The 19,914-nt window shown below is 37.1% G+C and overlaps 1 protein-coding gene across 2 annotated transcripts in view; it reads left to right on the top strand.

Moving 5' to 3' along the window:
• The window catches only part of LOC137973715 (HEAT repeat-containing protein 1-like), a 47,144-nt gene that overhangs the window by 17,104 nt on the left and 10,126 nt on the right, over nt 1-19,914 (top strand). The window contains exons 9-30 of one of the 2 annotated variants that reach the window (XM_068820588.1): nt 397-620; nt 3,529-3,644; nt 3,985-4,182; nt 6,698-6,887; nt 7,336-7,388; nt 7,492-7,587; nt 8,011-8,194; nt 9,006-9,367; nt 9,920-10,159; nt 10,972-11,103; nt 11,656-11,744; nt 12,754-12,894; nt 13,380-13,495; nt 13,743-13,864; nt 14,026-14,154; nt 15,234-15,479; nt 15,786-15,857; nt 18,162-18,222; nt 18,522-18,682; nt 19,051-19,085; nt 19,181-19,304; nt 19,713-19,856. In XM_068820588.1, the coding sequence (XP_068676689.1) occupies nt 397-620; nt 3,529-3,644; nt 3,985-4,182; nt 6,698-6,887; nt 7,336-7,388; nt 7,492-7,587; nt 8,011-8,194; nt 9,006-9,367; nt 9,920-10,159; nt 10,972-11,103; nt 11,656-11,744; nt 12,754-12,894; nt 13,380-13,495; nt 13,743-13,864; nt 14,026-14,154; nt 15,234-15,479; nt 15,786-15,857; nt 18,162-18,222; nt 18,522-18,682; nt 19,051-19,085; nt 19,181-19,304; nt 19,713-19,856 (3,235 nt within the window). Of the gene's footprint in view, nt 1-396; nt 621-3,528; nt 3,645-3,984; nt 4,183-6,697; nt 6,888-7,335; nt 7,389-7,491; nt 7,588-8,010; nt 8,195-9,005; nt 9,368-9,919; nt 10,160-10,971; nt 11,104-11,655; nt 11,745-12,750; nt 12,895-13,379; nt 13,496-13,742; nt 13,865-14,025; nt 14,155-15,233; nt 15,480-15,785; nt 15,858-18,161; nt 18,223-18,521; nt 18,683-19,050; nt 19,086-19,180; nt 19,305-19,712; nt 19,857-19,914 lie in introns of both variants that reach the window. The other variant, XM_068820587.1, reaches the window with a different exon arrangement.

The following is a 19,914-nucleotide window of genomic DNA, read 5'->3' as shown; positions in this document are numbered from 1 at the left end:
TAAATAACAGAGCAGTTACTCAAAGCCTCGTTTTTCTTCCAATCAAAGGATATGAATTCATTTAGATTAAATCAAAATTCAGTCCATGTAAGCAAGAATTAAAAGGAAGAAAGGACTTAACTTTTGGTCTTGTTTGTGTCTTATCCACTCAATATAACAGTAGTGTAGTATAATACAGTCAAATGCAATGAAGCTGACAAGAGGCTTCTACAGTTAGTTGTCAGGCATCATGTTCTTTTCTGAGTTATGTTTTGGAGAGTGCGTTTGTAGTTATCAGGTCAGTGTTGTCTCAAGGAACTGAATGCTCCCGTATGGTTCAGAAACTAATTTCCCTTAGCATTTTACTAGTGATAAATTATTTTTAAAGAAAATACTGAAACAATCCTTGTGTTACAGGGAGGAGGTGCAAAATGATGCTTTGCTGCTGTTGGTTGGTGATTGGATCAGCTCTGCGGATTCACCACTTGTAGACAGGATTGTGTTTGGACTTTTGCCTTTTCTTCTCCTTAATCAGCATTCAAAAGCAATTGCTATTCCACTGTCCAAAAATATAAGTGAATCTGTACTAGCAAGTCAACATGCTCTCTTGTCTGGAATGAAGAACTTTGTCAAAAGAAAAGGTAAAATAACTTTAATCATCAGCATTGTGCCTTCATCTTCCTTTATGAAAAATATATATTGACAAAACTTCATTTCACTTTTGGGTGTTGCAAACAACCCATACTTCAAGAACTACTGCAGTGCATCATGGTTCACATTACTGAGTGATTAACATTGACCCAGAGGAGGGGTAAAGTGTATTGATTTTATTGTAATAGTTTTCACTGGAATGTAGATGTAATCAGGTGTTTTGTGTGCCTATTTGTACTCAATTGACTGCTACCCTTGAGGGCTTTCTATCACTGATGAAATAATCACTAAAAATCCGAGCTAGCTGAAGGGAAACCAATAATAATAATAATAATAATAATATCATTGGCTATTTAAAAGTGGACCTTACGAGTTAAATGAAGGGGTAATCAAAAAATTCCTGCTCATGGTCAGAGCAGGACTTCAATTCAGAACCTAACCTACGGCACCTGACCACTTGACCACACTGCCTCCCATTGCTTGAATAGGGTGTGCAAGCCTGCTTCCAAAGTTACCTAAACCTGCAGTACAGGCCGCGGGTTTGTCAGCATTACATGCATGTTTCCTGCCCGAAAAGACGCCATATTGCATACAATTTACACTACATTTACACGCACTAAACACATTGTGTAAAACAAGATGCACGAAAGTGCGTGTAAAAAAATGCACGCAACTTTTTTGCAAGTGCCGTCAAAATTTACACGCAGAAGCTCATTAAGTGTGTGTATGAATGTTAAAGTACATGGAGTGATGTTATCGAGAGTTCATTTTATTCAACTGTTTTTTAGCTTAACTGTTTACGTGTAATTTTTATTGGTTTAGATTCGCAACAAATTGAAATTCTTCAAATCCTATTAATATTTTTGGGGATTTTTAAAAAAGCTTGAATGCTTAACATCTTGTCATCAAGTGACCAAAATTGTGTGAAAAAAAGTTGAGAGCGACAACACAACACGGCATACTGATACGGCGAAGAAATGCGCTCAATTCTTGAAGTTTCTCTTCGATACAGGACTTTGCTTTACCTACGTTGCACAAAATTCTCGTTCTCTTCTCTTCATTCATGACAAGTAATGCTGACTAGAGCTTCGTGCTGGGGACGTCATTTGCGTAGCTTTGTAAATAGATTTGTTACGAAGACTCCAGTTTTCGTTTGTATGGAACAGTGTAATTTTAAACAAAACAAAATAATTACATCCTTCCACAAGTTTTTATTGACTTAACACAAAAGCGTAGCAAACGTTTTGGGGTTTTTTCTTCTCTGGGTCGAGTTTGCGGCTGAGAAGACTTTACATACACTCCGTTACTTGTCAACAAAAGTAGTTATTTATGGATATTTGTCAAAACTATAGTTAGAAGCACACGAAGTCTAACCACACAAGATGGATGCCATGGTTATTATACACACCCCAAAGTTTGCTGGGGCTTAACAACGCAGGGGGTATGATGTCACATCCCCCTTTTTCCGAAAAAAAAAAAACTTATCACAACAGAGTATCTCAATATGAACAGGCTAGCAAGAAAGTTCAAAGTTTGAATTTATTTAAAACAAACTTTTACGGTCCTACATAAGGGCGTTTCCATAATGAAGACTTAGTATCCAATGTTCAAGTGTTTAAAGGAATGTTTCTGTTTCACACAAATCAAGAAAGTCTCAATCTGTTCCTACAAGTTCAGGTGGGTGGGTGATCTCACGAGTATGCCTGAGCGAGTCCTCACTTCCTTTAGTGGTGCTGGATTGCACTGTGAGTCACTACTGATCGACTTCTCTGTGGACTGAGATGATTCCCGCACTCTTGAAGAACTTTGTTGCATCTGATTTGGCTTGTTGACTGCTGAAGCTGTACTTTGGGGCTGGATTTGTGGACTTGCGATAGCTGGACTTAGGTTCTTGGTAACAGGTCTGCCAAGCTGAAGCTGTCTCAGCCCACTTAGCACGTCTTGAAATTCATCAGGAACCCATTTCACAGTTAGAGTGGGAGGTCTGGCCTGCCCCGTTGTACTAGGATGAGTAGTGTTTGAGACATGTGGGGATGACGTTGGTTCTGGTTGACTAGGCATGTCCGTGGGATGGAAGTTGTCAGCCATTAAGTGGGGCTTAACAGTCACAGGACGAAGTGGTGATGAAACTGAATGGACCTCATTTGCACACTTACTGTGCAAGCTTACCAGTATGTTTTGTTCGCAAAAGCTTGGTATTTGTTGTCTGTATTTTTTTTCAAAATGTGGTGCAAAATTGTGGTTCATATACACGATTGTAAAATTGATTTTTTATGATGACCAACATCTTTTTTCATTTAAAGTGCTACTGTGTCCAAAAAATCAATTCTTTTTTTTCTTTGGATTTCAACACTGTACACATTAACTACAATTGACCAGATTTTAAGCCTTGATTTCAAAAAGACACCTGCCTATTTGAACTGGAATTTTCCAATTTACTGGTAATAATCAGCCATTACCAACTTTTAAATCTTGAGAGAGCTGGATTGAGGAGGAAATGATGTCAAAGACTTAGTTAGTTTTAGAATGCAATGTGTGTGTATGTGCCTGAATCAATATACAGGACAGGAGTTTTGGGCTTTCAGACTTAAACGCTTAAGCTGCATTAACACGCTGAAATTTTAAGCTAGTGAGGAAAGGGTTTAGGGTTAGGGCTAGCTAAGGGTTACTTTTCCCTAGATGCAACTCTCTCTGAAGTCCATTTAGTCAGTTTTGAATGAGAGTAATGGCGGACCGTGAAATCAAAGTTAACAGCTTTTGGATAAAAATCAAAACTCCAAATTTTGCCAGTCAGGTGTTAAGGAAACCAACTTCCAAAAATTATGTGGAAAAAAAGAAAGTTTCCTTCAATGGCAGTACAGTTCCTTCTTTACAGTTAAGAAATTTTTCTCTCAACAGAGTGGAAGAGTTGTGAAACCAGTGGTGATCCAATTGAATTAGCTTTGGGCAATGGTCTGCTTTTTCATTGGCTTGGAGAAAATCTGATAAAATTTGATGATCAGGGTGTTAAAATGGTGAGACAAATTCCTTTCCTGATGTTTCCTTTCCTGGCCCAATTAAAGTAATCTGGATAGCAGCTTTTAACCCTTAAACCCCCGTGGGGTTCCCCATTGACGAGTAAAATCGTCTGGTGTTAGACAGAGTAAAATCTATAAGTGGCACTCTTGGGAGTGAAAGGGTTAAATCATCACCTCTCACCAGGTGAAAATGAAATATTAACTTTGGTATCTATAAAATGACGGAACGTGGTTAAAAAGGAAATCCTTGTGTTCCTTATTTCAAAGGCCTATCCAATGAGACAAAATATTAGTTTGGATTTTTGAGGCACTTCAAAATTCTTCAATCATTTATTAGGTGCAGGACATGATAAACTATGCCAAGAATTGTGAAGATGAGAGCACTTTTCGCGTGTTGCTTAAGTGTCTCCTTGGAGAAGTGCTCTGTATGATAACAAGCCAGCGTAAGATGCAATTCTGTGAGACCATCACAGAGTATGTGCTTCCAAGCCTTTGGGAGGTAACAAGACTACAAGGGAATTACCAGCCACCAAAGGTAAAATTAATTTCATAGCCTGGTACGCTTACCGGTATCTTTCAAACCTATCGCAACTTTGAAGTCACTTTCATCTGAATCTTTTGCTCAAGAAGGAGCAGTTGGTATGATAATATTTGAAGTCAATTTAAGCTTTGATTCTCGCAATTATGAACGCAATTTTAGCAATTGCCTGTGATGAAATGAATCAACAAACAAAATGATACACAAATGTATATTAATGAATCATGTCTTGAACTGCAAATGTGAGATCAAGTGAAGCTATGATCCTCACAGTTATGAGACCAGTGCAATTATTGCAATTGTGTAGAGAATCCTGAAAAATTCATGACTTCAATCGGGTTTGAACCTGTGACCTTGCGATGCGGATACATTGCTCTAACCAGCTGAGCTATAAAGCCACTGATGGTGGGAGCTGGTCATTTGTGGGTCAAATTAATATTCATGATGTCTGAAATAAATCATATACTTAACTGCAAATATGAAATCAAGTGAAGCCATGATCCTTGCAGTTGTGAATGCAATATTAGCAAATGTGTGGAGAACCGTGTCAGGACTGGAAAAAATTAATATTAGTGCTAAGATTCTGTCCTTGCTATTCTGTAAAAAAGCCTGGGGTATTGTTTTTGTTGGAGTTAACCCATTGACAAGTAAGGGGCCGTTGACATATTCACTTTGCCCCCGCTTAACATCAACTGAATGTTTAGGTCAGACTCCCACTTGAAATTTTTGCTGCTCTAGAAGTCCCTGTCTCGCTCCAGTCGCTACAGCTGATTAGGAATATTCACATGCACTTTACTACAAGGAGAGGTCAAAAACTGACTGCTTTAAGAATGTGGCGAGAACTTCATACCTACAACTCTGGTTTCTCCATTTATCCTACCTGTACAACTGCATTTTCCTGTTGATCCTATTTGTATCTCCTTCTAAATAAAGTATTCAAAGGAAAAGCCAGAATCGCTAGCCCTCATGCACATTCTTATAAACAATGTGGTCCATTGGCAATCCATTTTCCCTGTAATGTATGCATTACTCTTTTGCTACGCAGATGCCGCGAGCTTTGCTCCTTGTTCAGCGAGATGTCAAAACAACTAACCTTGTTCCAAACGACTGTGAAAGAAACTAAACGCGCAGGATACCTGATCTACGAAGACCCAATTTCTAACTATGAAAAGTTTATCGCACATTTTTTCCGGCCAAACAAAGGTCAAGGTCTTGCAAAGGAAGGTGTTGTTCAATCAGGCAAAGAAAAATGGGGAGAACTTTAGGACACAGTAAAAAAAGTTCACAGTGTAAAATGTAGAATTTATGGTGACTAAGGACAGAGTTTAACCCATTGACTCCCAGGGGTTCCCCTGACCGGTTTAGGCCGGTTTGGGTGTCAAAGGGTTGAATTAAAAGATTACAATTTACATTCTTGTCTTGTTAAACTTTTCCTTCTTTCTCTTCAATTTTGTGACACATGTTCTAAAAATGTGTCAGTCCCCCCCCTCTAAACGTCCAGTTCATGTTAAGGGGGATGGCTCTTACCTACCAAACTGTTGCTCTGGACTCCTTCAAATCGCCATTTCTCTAATTCCTTTAACTCTACAGTTATCCTATCTTGTCAAGTGTTTTCTATTTAACATTTCTTTGTCTGGTTCAAATCACAACCACATTTGGTAAATCACCTGACCAAAACAGTAAATGCCTAAAAACTTAGCGAGTTAAATATGTTTTCCACAAATTTTTAACGCAAAAGTGTGAGAACATTCTAGCACAAAATCTATAGCATGGATTTTAAAAGAAATCATTTCTCAAAATAATTATGACGTCATAAGGCCCTACCTTGATACACTTTTCAAAATATCAGTTCCATTTTTTGTCGAAATAGAAATTCCATGCTACAGTTTACGAAAAATGATGGGACAGTTCCCATCGGGTGAAAAAAGTGCCTCTTCCTTTCGTTTCCTGAGAGCTTTTACCTGTTTTACACTGAAACGCACGGCAGAGGACTGGGACTAGTTGCGCATGCGCGTTCTGATTGAAGTGATGTCACATTTCTATTGAAAACGTTACTTCATAGAACCATCCATGGAACCTTTTTGCAGGGCTCTTTGACTAAAAAGCTTTCTTAGCAACCAATGTCTTTCTGTAGTTAAGTGCCATCCCCCTTAAGCTGGGACAAATTGAATATGTCTATGGCCCCTAAAATCGTCTGGCACTAGACAGAGTAAAATCTATAGTGACTGTCCTCTTCCATAATGGCCGCCAAATAAAATTTTCTTTTGTTTTAATGCTAATAAGCCTTTCCAGACTCGCTACGACAAGCAAATTTCAAAAGAATATTTGTTTCAAGATGAGGGTAGTAGGTCTAATTTACATAAATACAAAAGAATGTATAAGTGGTCGCCATTTATGAAATTGGTCTATTAAGTCTCACTTCCAGGAGTCGATGGGTTAATGGGGATATGGTTGCTAGCCCACACTAAAATAACATGCACCTTTACTTAAGAAAAGATTTTTTTGCTGTTAGGTTTTTAAGGATGAAGTGGATGTGGAACAGGGACAAAGGTGTTATGTTCCTCTTCATCTACTTGGAAGCGTGACAAAGTTGCTTGGTAAGCACAGCACCAAAAGGTTGAACCATGCTGAAGGGGCTATCACACTCTGGTTATGTGGCATTTTGATAAAGACCCTACCAACTCGATCAGATGCTGCTTGTGGTAAGGGTTGTTTCCTTTGAAATAATTTAACACCATAATTTTGAGGGATAGACATGTTCAATGTTCCTTCCTGTGTTGTGGGTTTAAAACCTTTTTTACTTTCTGGGTTGCCGTTCATAAGAGCAGAAAAGTCAACACACTTGATTTTTTAAAGCTCACAGAGCTAATTTCCAGGCTAGAATAAGGTCTATGTCATCTATGTGTCTCCCATCCATCCCAGTCCACCAGTTTAGTGTTCATCTCTTTTACATTCTCCAATAATTGAGTGATGTATACAACAGCTCTACTTTCTCAACCTCTACTTCTTCTCCTGGGCACCTACGACATTATGTTAATTGCTATCCACATTTTGGTGTTTGTTAAACAAGTGTTTTAAATGAGACTCCTAAATTAGAAATCACCTGGCAAACACTTGATAGCTCAATGTATGTGAAATTCATTTTTACAGGAGAGTGGTGGATTTCAAAAGATGAAGGATGCTGTGAGGGCAAGTACACAAAGGTACCAACATACTGTTTGTATGCACATTTCCCCTTCAGCCCTAACTTCTGTTTAAACTTTGCATTTGCTCATTAGAAGTTTCATTGTTTACTTTTTATTTCAGCTTTTAATGTTATTGTTCAGGGTCGTAACATTTGGCAGTGGAATTTCAACATGTCCAAAAGAACAGTTCAAGGAATTACTTAAAGATCTGCTTGAGGTAGATAAAATAGTCAACTTTCTAAACAATGTTAACTGATGACTTGCATTAAATTTTAATTGTTTAGAAGTCAAACTAACTGAGAGATTAGCCAGTCACCATTGCATAAAAAATTAATAGACCTTCAGTAGGCAAAGCAGATTACACAGAGCAAGAATGAGTTCAGCTGTCTGCCTGACCAGAGCTTAATGCTTGCCTCATGTGCGACAAATGAAGATTCATACTTTACCGTACTGTATATGTGTTACTATGGTCTTCTTTTTAGGCATTGAAATGTTATGGTAGAAGCCTTTGAAACAACATTTATCAATAAAGGTCACTAATAACACACTCAACAGCAACTACATCACTTGATTTGATTTTGCAATAACTTAAGAGGCAGCATAAGGACGGAAATTGAACAAGCATCTTTTTTCCTTTTAGTGCCATCTTTCAGACAAGCTCATGCTATTGAAATTCCTGGCACATGTGTGGTGTAAACCTTCCCAGATGGAAAGGGAGAGTATGTCAGCTCTGCTACAAGTTCAGTGTTTGCATATTGTAAACACTTACTTCCATTCTTCTTCAGAAAAGATGGGAAAGGAGCTGTGTAAAGCAACGTTCCTAGGTTTGTTAAAGTTCTATTTTCAACCCCTCAAGTATGTGGTTTTTCTGCATTTATACACCTATACCTCTGTATGTATTCCCAATAAAATGGTTTGGAGGACTGGAAGTTGCTTCTAACATCAATACGAAATTGTACCTTTCATTGATATTGTGAGAAGTTATACACTATTCAATCATTGCCATTTTTTGAGGAGTCACGTTATTACATGAATATAATGAAGCATTTCAAGGATGCAAGCAAAACCTACATGTAGACCTTTTAAAAGCACCCTTTTGAATTTAAATATAAATTATCAATGGATATGCATTATAGTTTCTCTAGCAACCTGCACTTTTTACAAGATTAAACAATAATGTCCTACAATAGACCTTCAGTTAAGTACCAGTAACCCAAACTCTTGCTAGTCATACCAAGAAAATTATGTCAAGTCTCTTCGTTGAATGAGCCCAGGCATTGAGGGCCCCTTGTTCTGGTGCTTTTATTGACTTTGTTGTGCATGGAGCTCTCCATCCACGGATTGGCTTCAGTGTTGAAATCTTCAGCTCTACATTAGTAATAATGTAATAAGTTGTAGTTTTGATTACCATAGACCTTATTCATAAATGGTGGTCACATTTATAATTCTTTTGTCCATGTGCAAATTAGCCTACCAAGCCTCATTTTAAAGCAAGAATTCTTTTCAATTCACTGTATGGTATCGAGGCTTGGTAGGCTAATTTGCACTTCGACAAATTATAAATTGACCACCATTTATGAAAAAGGTCTATTGCAGTTACTGATTTACATGCAAGATGATTTTCTTAAAATGCAGTTCCTTCCCTGCTGGTCCCAATGGTCAGCCAAGTTACAGCAGTGAGGAAATCGGCCATGGCATTTATCATGACAGTAAAGAATCAAATGTCATCTATCCAAGGTGGTCCTGTAGATGCATTGCTTAGTGAATTGGTTGATAATGCTGAAGAATTGATTGCTGACCCTGAACAGTTGCCAAGAGTTCTTAGTGCATATTTTACCCCAATAATGTTATTAGGAAAGCCTAGATCAAAGCCTTCTTGTGAAATAGAAATTGTAAAAAGTACATTGGATTACATCTTGGAACCTGTAACATGCTGTGAAACACCTACCTATGTCAGGAGAAAGGTACTTTCCTGTCTCAGGAAAGTTGTCACACAGGTATGGGTATTAGTTGTATCTCTTTTGCTTTGAAGAACTGTGTCTTTACTGTATGACAGAAGTTTCTTATAGCTCTTTTGTAATGTACTTTGAAGTGAATACATGTACAGTACAGGTACATGTAATGGTTCAGCAGTTAAGTAATACAGGTCTTGTTCCATGTTTACATAGCCTCATCTAAACATGAGGAGGGGTTGGGAAAATTTGAGACAGTTACATGTTCATAACTGTCGAGAATTCTCCCAACTCCCCCAAGTGTTTAGATGCGACTATGTAAACAAGGAAAAAGTCCTTTATTGCTTTTATAATATTTCTCAAAAATAATTTGACAAATGAAGGAAAATGCTGTTTTCTTTTACTTCTTGATTAAAACAGATTTTCTTGATACATGCTCATATTTCCTACCAGCCAATCAAAAAGTGTGTCTTACAACACATAACCAATCAAAGTTCATGTGATGTCACAGCCATGTTTACATACTCACATCTGAACACAGCTCTTGACCAATGAGAGTACTATCCTAATTATTTTGAAATCTTTACTCTCCTGTAGGATATGATGGATAAACTTCTACCTGTATTGGTGCAGCTCTTAAATAAATGTGAAATGGACTCAGTTTTACAGGAAGATGAAAGTATTTTGCTGCATTTGATAGTTGAAAAATACACTCCAATAACAGCAGGCCTGTTGCAGGCTAGTTCCTCTTTCTGGAAGCTGTTAAAGAGAGTATTGCTACAAAGAACAATTGTCTGCACTGGACACCCATCACCAATGATGACTGCACTTGGTCAGGTTGGCATATGAATTTGTTAAAAGTACTCTTCATTCAGTTTACATGGTTATATGTCTTGGATAATCCCTTTTGGCTCCCTTTAGTCACATTTTTGTTGGACAATGATTTTTGCAGTCATCTTTCGTCGAGTAAAGTTGGTTTTCAAAAAAAAGCCAGGACAGTTTTATGAAAGAGGTTAATGCTGAGAAAGGCCCCACATTTTGAGGAAATATACATATCATGGCTCAACACCCTCTCTTAAGTTATTCCATGATTATTTCCCATGAAGATTGCATAAACCCTACTTGAAAAGCATTTTTTAAGAAAACCTCTTTAAAAAAACGAGATTTCCATTGTTTTGGTACTAGTCTGTGGTGTGCATTTCTAGTAGTGGTATTCTCATGGTTACCCAAGCTTTTTCTTGGATTGTTGACTCATCAAATGGTTGGATGGGCAACCTCCTAATTAAAAATAGGATCAACATTGGATAGGTGACCACCTACATGTAGAATACAGGGAAGTCATTTAAGGGATTTATCTGAAATAATAAATTATTAGTCCTTTAAGGGATCTATACCTCATCTATACCAACAAATCCCATCATGTTCTCTTCTCTTCTGCATGATCAAGCCTCTCCAGGCTTTCAGTCTGTGAATGTTCATGCGATCTGTACAAACAAAGAAAGCTTGTTGAATAGTCAAAAGAGGGCCTATACTCGTACTGTAACTACCCGTACATTGTAGTAGTCTTTAGTTCCCTGAACATGTATCATGATTTTGTTACCATAGAACTTTATCGTCCATGAAGGTGTTACTTTGCTTTGCTGTGTCAGATTACAAACAGATTTTTCCAAGCAATCCCAACAGAAGAGCTAAAGATGCAGTTATTAACACTTCTTGTGGACACCCTGCTGCAAACAAAAGACATTGATGAAGGATTTGCAGTCAAGACCACTATTTTGAAAGTGGGTTGTGATTATAAATAATAAATTATTACACTATACTTTATGATTCTTAATTTTGTTAATAATACAATTATTGCAGTATGTGCAAGGGAAAAAAATAAGGTCTAGTGAAATATAAAAGTTCTACTTTTTACTAAAAAAGTCACTGGTAATTTCAAATGTACAGGGATGGCACAGTGGTGAGAGCACTTGCCTCCCACATGGCCCAGGTTCGATTCCTAGACTGGGCGTCATGTGGGTTGGGTTAGGGTTAGGGTTAGGGTTAGGTTCTCTACGCTGCACCAAGAGGTTTTTCTCTGGGTACACGGGTTTTCCCTTCTCCTCAAAAACCAGCATTTGCCTTGGTTTGAGTTAATTGTTGATTTCAGTTTAGTGTCCCCAATTAGCGCTCCAGCCCTAAAACGACTAGACACTTAAATAAAGTTCCTTTCCTTTCTGTCCTTTCTTTTCATTTTTAATTAATTAAGAAGCATACCATCTGTGTACCCATTCCATTAGTATGAAGTTAACACTAAAGATTTGAGATTTAGTTTGTCATGTTCTTGTCTGTAGCTTTGCCTGAAAGCAGATATGGTGGGTAAAGAGTTGGTCAAGTTTGATCCAAAGAAAGAAAGCAAATCAAAGAAAAGAAAAGTAACAAGGTAAGATTATTGGTAGCAAGAATGATGATTGCCTGTCATTAATCTGTCTGTTCTTCAATTTAGTTTCACCTTGCTTGTTGTAACAGTTGAACCTGCTAAGCCCTATATACATATAAGTAGAAAACGTTTTTCAATCAAGGACATTTGTAGGTCTTTTCAGGACAAACTTAAATACGTACACACTTTCCATTCTATTGTTAACATCAATTTGAATTGTAATCACAAATTGTAACATCACTGTCAATTTGTATCAGACGTTATCTTTATTTCAAATCTTAAATGTAACACTTGCAACTGAAGATGATCGAGATCAATCGAAACATGTCTTGTTTTAAACTTGAAGTTGTTGTTCATTATTTACAGATTTTTGTTTGTCTGCGATTATCCAGACTATTTAGAAGCATAACCTGATGGGCCTTCTAAGCACGTAGCAGACTTAACATGTACCTTCTTTACCTTTAGAAGCATAATTCACAAACTTAAAGTTGTTTTAAATTATGTAGAGAATGAATTGACTGGAAATCAATGATGATGATAGTGAAAAGGATTTTTCCTTGGTTTCTCAGGGTTTTCTCCCTCTTCATGAAAAACTAGCATAAAACTGTCAGAACTAGGTTGGCCTAACCCTAACGATATGTACACGTGTATCAATAGAATTAACTATGACAGTGTATGATTTCATCCAAGTGTAAGTGTTTGCCTCTGGACATGGAATTGGGCACACATGAGGAAAGAAAAAAAAACTCTAACCAGGGTAAGAATTGAACCCATATCCTCTGGATCAGCTTAGTCAGTAGAGCAACGGTGATCTACATGTAGTGCAGCAATTTTGGGTTCAATTCCTACTCTGGTCTGAGTTTTTCTCTTTCCTTTCATGGGTCCATTTACAAGTTGAGTTATTTGTTTTGGTATATACAGAGCCAAATACACACTCAAGATTCTGCTTTCTTTAAGTCTGTAAAATTGAGATTTGAATCATTGAATTGAATGATTTTTTGATGCAAAGAAGTAGACATGAGGATGACGACCAAAGCAGCCAAACAAGTCAAGACTTTCAAAGGGTGACTGTCATTTTAGAGTTGTTACAGCACAAGATCAATGTTAAGGAACCACACCTACTTCTGCCAACATTATTTGCCATTCTTACAAGGTACCACTTTTTGTTGTTTTTCATGTAATTTTAGCCATGAGTTTTGATAAGTCATATAATGAGAAAGGAATGATGTACCATCAAACTAATATTTTTACCTCATGCTCTGCCACAGTCTTATAGCTTCCATCCTATGGAATGTAGTAGGAAGATTGAGTGGATCCGTGACAGCACAGACGTCAGCTTGTTTGTGCAAAATACATGTATAACAAAGTATGACACTTTGTTATATTAACACCCCTCAAACAACTACTTTTAGATTTAAGAATTTTAAATACCGGTACTAAGTTTTATTGTAATATTTACATGTATCTATAAGTTCAGTTTGTAAATGCTCTCTTTTCATCTTTTAAATTTATGAATAGTTATTACTTTTCTCTAGTTTTAGCAATTACATGACCCCACAAGCTTGTAGCTTTAAATTTTTCATCATGTGTAAATAAAGGTTATATTTATGTATGTATGTATTTCTGAATTACTTGCAGTTGTGTTGAACTTGATCATAGTCAAGCAGCATCAGAGTACATAATGCAGCTGGTGTTTTCGCTCATAGTCAGCATCTGTCACACACTTTCATTTAACAGCCCTTCTTCACTTACAGGTTGGTTTTATTTTAACCATTCTTACCATAAACAGTTAGAATGCTAGATCTTTGGTCAATAGCTCTCTTTTTGATATGAAATGCGGTTTTGCTCTTAAAAATGCAGTTCTCTATTCGGGTTTTGTCTAAACTTTGTTACTTGAAGACCAGCTGTTTTGGTGACTGATGAAACTGCTAGATTGCAAACTGTTTCTTGTGTTAAAAAAATGCTTTTAAAGACATTGTATCCTTCCTTGTTACTCTTCAGGCCTTTTTCCTGAAGATCAATTCGATGTTGAGCTAATTATTCAGTGCATAAGGTCCTCTGAAAGTCCACAAACACACAACCAGGCCTTGCTTCTTCTTGCAACTGCAGCAAATCTCTTTCCGGTGAGTAGTTTTTCCTTGAATTTATCTTAGTGTGGAATTGTTTTGCTTAGAATTGAATAACTTCTTTGGACTCATGTGCTAATTCTCTGGACTAAGGTATTTTTATCAATGCAAAAACGTTTATGGTTGTGCTTTGTTTTGTCTTCATTTTGTTATTTCAGGAGAAAGTTTTGCATAATGTGATGTCAATTTTTACCTTCATGGGTGCTAGTGCAGTGCGTCAAGATGACAGTTACAGTTTTGAAGTTATCAGTAAAACACTGGATACAGTTATTCCAGCTTTGATTCAAGTATGTGAAGGGCTTGATACCTTCTTTCAGGATTCTGCAATCAGGAACTTGTTGTTTTAACTATTGATTGTGTATGGCTTACCCAAGGTTTGGGTTGTAACTGCTTCGGGTAGCTGGACAGCTATGCAATGGGTGTGCGAAAGGGGCACAGCCTTCTCTTTGGATTCAGCTCTTTTTTCTCTTTGTTGACAGGAGTTGCTGATTGTTGCTGCTGTAAACATCGCAGATGTTTCTCCAAAGCCTTTCGTAGTTGTATTTCTTCCCTCTGTTTCCTTTCCTTTCCAATTTCCTTGCGCATAATCACCTATGTGGCTTTTTTGATAGACCTCAGTGACTTGCTTTTGTTTCATCTTAAAAGGGTGACACCAGTTGAAGGCCACGGCCTTGGCACTTTGCCAGGTGGTGTATAGTCTTAAAGTAAATCATTATTAATACAGATTTTCTAATTCTCTTCCTTCATGGTGTGGTAAGAATAAATGAAGAGGAGCACTGGATTCATTCTCGCCACTCTCCCTTAGGAAAGTGATGTGCAGCCCTCTGAAAAAGGAGAGAGACTCACTTGTCTTATTAGCCCTTCTACTGAGGAGAACACCTGCACGTTTGTCTACTCTCTCATTGGAAGAAGATACAATGTATCTGTAATAACATATACGTGTAGGTCCACTCAAAAGCTTTGCCCACTTGATCCCTTTCCTTCCTAAGAGTGCAATGCATTTGTCTTGTCAAAGGTTCTTGTGGTTGGCGCCGCTTTAACTCTGCTCTGACTTAATATCATCTGCAAATAAACTGTATGTATTCTTTGTGGTGTTATCGTGGCTATTCTTTCTATGGACCTCAAATCAGACATCTTGTTTAGTGCCAACCACCTGTTTAAAAACTGGCAACTTCAAGGTTTTGTTGTTGTTTGTCCTTTTATTATTATGATCATCATCATCATTATGAAAGGAAAAACATTTCTAGGGCCATTTTAATACATTGTGTGATACTTTGAATTATTTAATTTCTTGATGTATATGTCATTAACTTTATTTCAACAAAACCAATTTTAAGTAAATCAGGATAATCTAATTGTCTTTCAGGCTGGTGAAAAAGAGCAGTTACCACATTTGACCAAAAAGGATGTTTCTTCACTGAATGATGTTGTGACAATGTTGATGCGGGTGTTTGCAGATGCTTCTCCACACATACCTGAACATCGGCAGCTTCCCCTTTTCACTCACCTTATTAGCACCCTTGGATCAAATCAGTTTCTTCACACAGCTGTTCTCTTGTTGATTGAAAAGCAAGTCATTCACGCTCAAAACAATTCAGATGATCAAAAACAGGTTAAAGTATCATTAATACTACTTGGATATATTTTTACAAAAGCTATTAAATGAATCAAGCAAAGCTTTTATCTTGTTGATGTGGCTCTTAACTTCCAAAGAACATCCATCCTAACCCAAGAAGAGAAGTTCTATATTTTGGCTTTTGTGGGTAGAAGTGTAACAGTGATCCCAACCCTTAATGACAGATATCTACCTAATAATGTTAGGTCATGATAGATTGCTACATCTTTACTCCGACTCTTGCAGCCTTGTTCATTATCATGAGTTGTTTCTGCTTACACCCAGTTTTTTCTCCTGTCATAGGCTGGTTTTAAAAACCCTCTTGGAGTGGAGTTTTGTCTAAGTCTTTGTCTCAGCTTTGACTCAAATGTCCAGGTGCATGTATATCTGTAAAAGACCACATTTACTCATGTATAATTATCTTGTCACTTTATGATGCATCAAAACAGCTGTTTGACAGTAAAGTGTATCATTTATACCTCTTAGAATTGAATACCTTTTTGCCTAGAACTGGAAATGGTAAACTTGTTTTTAGAGAATATGAAAGAGAACTTTTTATTGAAGTATAAAGGATTATATGGTGAAACAATTTTGAACACTCACTGAAAAACTATTTCCCCATTAACCCTTTGACACCCAAACCGGCCTAAACCGGTCTAACGTCAATGGGGAACCCCAGGAGTCAATGGGTTAAAGTTTGAAATAGACATTAATTTTTATACCAAATAAACAAGACAATCTATTCTCCTCCGTACCTTTAAAGTGTATATTATGTATACCGTCATATAATAATAAAAGTTAAAAAAGTTTTACAAACTCGGAGCTAAAAGTTAAAACTTATGAAATATTTCGTCCGTTTTCAACCGGACTTCATCAGTCAATGATGTGAATGTTAAAAAGATGAATTTTAAAAAGGTTTTTTAACGCCTCTTGGGGGTTAGAATTGTGTCATAGATGGCTGCTAATTCGTAACCATTGTCTCTGTTAAGTGATCTGTTAAGTGATCTAAGATCACAATTGGTACGTGTCAAGGACACAACTGTCAATCTCAAGAAATGCGGTACTGTGTACCAGATCCATTGTGAGAAGTGTAAGAAGGAGTACGTTGGCGAAACGGCCCGCTCTCTGGAAATCAGGGTAAAAGAACACCAATCAAGAAGTTCATCAGCTATTCACGAGCATTGTCGCCTGGAGGGCCACTCGGTGAACCCAAATAAGACAAAAGTACTATCAACCGAAGTTAACACCTTCAAACGCAGGATAAAAGAAGCTATTCAAATTAAACTTACGAAACCGGCGTTAAACAGAGACAATGGTTACGAATTAGCAGCCATCTATGACACAATTCTAACCCCCAAGAGGCGTTAAAAAACCTTTTTAAAATTCATCTTTTTAACATTCACATCATTGACTGATGAAGTCCGGTTGAAAACGGACGAAATATTTCATAAGTTTTAACTTTTAGCTCCGAGTTTGTAAAACTTTTTTAACTTTTATTATGCTTCTGGAGCAGGAAACAAATGTTTTTAATTGTCATATAATAAGGTTAGGTGTTTGTTTCTTCTTGAGAAAATTTTCACCTACCTTGCGAGCAGTCTCCTTTGATCTTCCTAGATAAGTCAGGAAGAGGAAGGAGAAACTGTCAGTGGCCTTGACTTTCCTTGATTTGCTGCTCATCCAAAGAAATGGATGAGTCAGTCCAGTTTCAACTTGTCAAACCTTTTTTTTTAATTTTTGGGCATGATCAATTGCCACGCATCATCAATATTATTGAAATTTACAACAGGGTGGCAATTTTCAACTGTTTAAATTGCCACGAGTGTTTGTCCGTAGTACGTTGGTTACATATTTACTAGCCTGCCAGAAACCCAAAAATTTTTCACTAAAAAATGAAATTGAAATGGCAATTTAAAAGTATGAACTATCTTGAGATTCCAAGGAAATGATTCCTTGGTTGTCATGTGTTTGGCACAGTTGTTCAAAGATCCTGACTGTTTGTTTTGGTTTTGTGGTTTTGCAGTTACTGGTCTCACATGACTGACACCCAAATACATTAGAATATTTAACACATGCTCAATACGAAAATAATGTTGAGATTGCTGGCAGAGTCTTCTTCCTCTTCTTGACCTACTTGGTATCTAGAAAGATCAAAGGAGACTCTGCTGGCAGGGCGATTATCACCTCTCTTGAACGTACATTTATATCTGTCCAAATAAATTTGGCAACTGTACTGTAATTAAACTGGAAAGATAATTGTTTATCTGTTACAAGTGGTGCTGCTACATTGCTAGGTGTCAGAGTATATGAAAACTGTGTTTACAATAACATTTAGAGTCTACCTGCTTGTAGGCTGTTCTTAAAATTTTACCCTTTCATGGGTAGTTATGGCAGCTTGTGCTAAGATATTTCAGAATAGTATACCCAAGTTATAATTCTAGCCATGTAGTATTTTGTCCCTTGGAACATTGAAGTTTATTTTTTTACTCTTTATGACCACTAAAAGACCACTAAAATCAATAATGTTTGATAAATAGTAAGGTTTGAAGTCTCTTGTTGTGATTGTTCTTGATTTTTACAGTTGTGTAAGTGCTCTTTGTTTTAATATGTACTCTAATGCGTTGTCCACTGTTGCAAGACAGAACTTGTTTTTCAAACAGTCTTGCTTTTAAATTTTTGTAGGTGGAGGCAATGTTGAAACTGTTGCAATACATTGATAGTCTGCCAGTTGAAAAAATGAGAGGTACTTCTAAAGTAAATTATTTACATTTATGCGTAGAGCTACAGTTATTCTAGGAAGGTTTTTATATCTGGTTCTTTAAAATTTAAAGTCCAACGGGTCTTGAAAAGTGTATTCCCCTTGTTTGGGGCAAAGTGGCTGGCTGGTAGAACGTCCTGTTAGAGAACGGACAGCCAGTTAGCCCACCAAGTTGGTTTTCTGGCTGATGGGCTAAAAACACATGGTGACAATATGAGCCATCAATTTTCTTTTGTTTTTAACCCGTATCATGATATTTGAATTTTTTTTTTTTTTTGGCACAGGTTCTCTTAAGCCCAAAATTAGCCAAAAAACTTCCAGCTTCTTAAATGTAACCCCAGTTTTTGATGTGAATACACACTCTATCAAACAACTACGCCAGTTCAAGTATACTGCCCTAGGCATCATTCCTTCTCTTCTCAACAGTGGGGATTTTGACAGTAAGGTCTGTATGGAGTTAATTGTCACTGATTTTTAAATGATTTAGGGCCATTATAAGTCCTGGCCACAAGAATTAACAGTTTTGAGAGGTGTTGGAACAATGTATTCAAATGTGAGGAACAAGTCACTTGTTTCTTCATAAAGGCCATTATACTAAACAAAGTCCTACTTGTTCAATACAAAATATCGGCACTCCTTAGAGTTAATTTAAATGGGACCAAAACCCAAAGACTGACGGCGTTTGCTGGTTTTCCCTAATCCCACTTCAAATAACTCCAGCGACCATAAGTACATTTCATTTTCAACTCTTTAATTAAGTCAGTGTGTGTTTCTTTTTGGTGATAATTTATTTGGTTCTTAATGGAAATATAGGTCCATGATGAGATGGTAAATGCTCTCTTCTTGAGGTATCAATACTTTTTTTTTTATTGTCACTTTGGGCAGTTCATGGTTATTTCCATGATTTGCCAGACCAAAGAGTTTCCTTGTGTTATTTGCTTAGGTTACTAGAGGATACATTGAACTTCATGGCGAAAGCAGCGCAACATGGCGAAGAAGCACCCCATGATGCAACTGGAAAATTCTGGAAAGCCTTGCTGCACAAGGCATATGAAATTGTTGATAAGGTAATCAAACTTAACATCTGTCCTCCTAGCTAATGCAAATTACAATATTTTTGGCAATCAGAGGGTGGCATAACTTGTTGATCTAAATGTCTTGACATCATCGAACAGTCAAATATCATCCTGCTGACATCTACTCATTTTTGACGCCAGGGAAATAAGAATATAAGTAACTTCTATTCTTATATCCCTGGTGTCAACAATGAGTAGATGTCAGCAGGATGATATTCGACTGCACACTAGTTCAAGTTAACCCCCATTCCCCAAAATAATACAAGGAAATTGTATGGAAAAAAAAGTCCTCTGTCAAGCTTGTGCAGACCCTTCATTGCCAGTAATCATGCTCCAAAGATATGTTTTTGGGAGTCATCTATCAAAGAACAATAAAATAATTTTTTTGTATTTTTCTAGGTCAACTTGTTGTTGCCAACTTCTGTGTTTTTTGACATGACCAAGAAGCTCCTCCATAGCTGCAGTGGTACAGTTAGACGCAAAGCAATGGAACTTCTCAACAGTAACCTGGTTTACCACACAGGCACATACTCCCATGATCAGGTGATCATTTTGCATTTTAACCTATCAGTATTAGTAGCATTTACGGGCTGTATAATGA

Source organism: Montipora foliosa, chromosome 10 (assembly GCF_036669935.1).
Source record: "Montipora foliosa isolate CH-2021 chromosome 10, ASM3666993v2, whole genome shotgun sequence".
Classification (NCBI taxonomy): Eukaryota; Metazoa; Cnidaria; class Anthozoa; order Scleractinia; family Acroporidae; genus Montipora; species Montipora foliosa.
The sequence above is the reverse complement of the archived record's forward strand: the minus strand, read 5'-3'. Positions and strand labels throughout refer to the sequence as shown.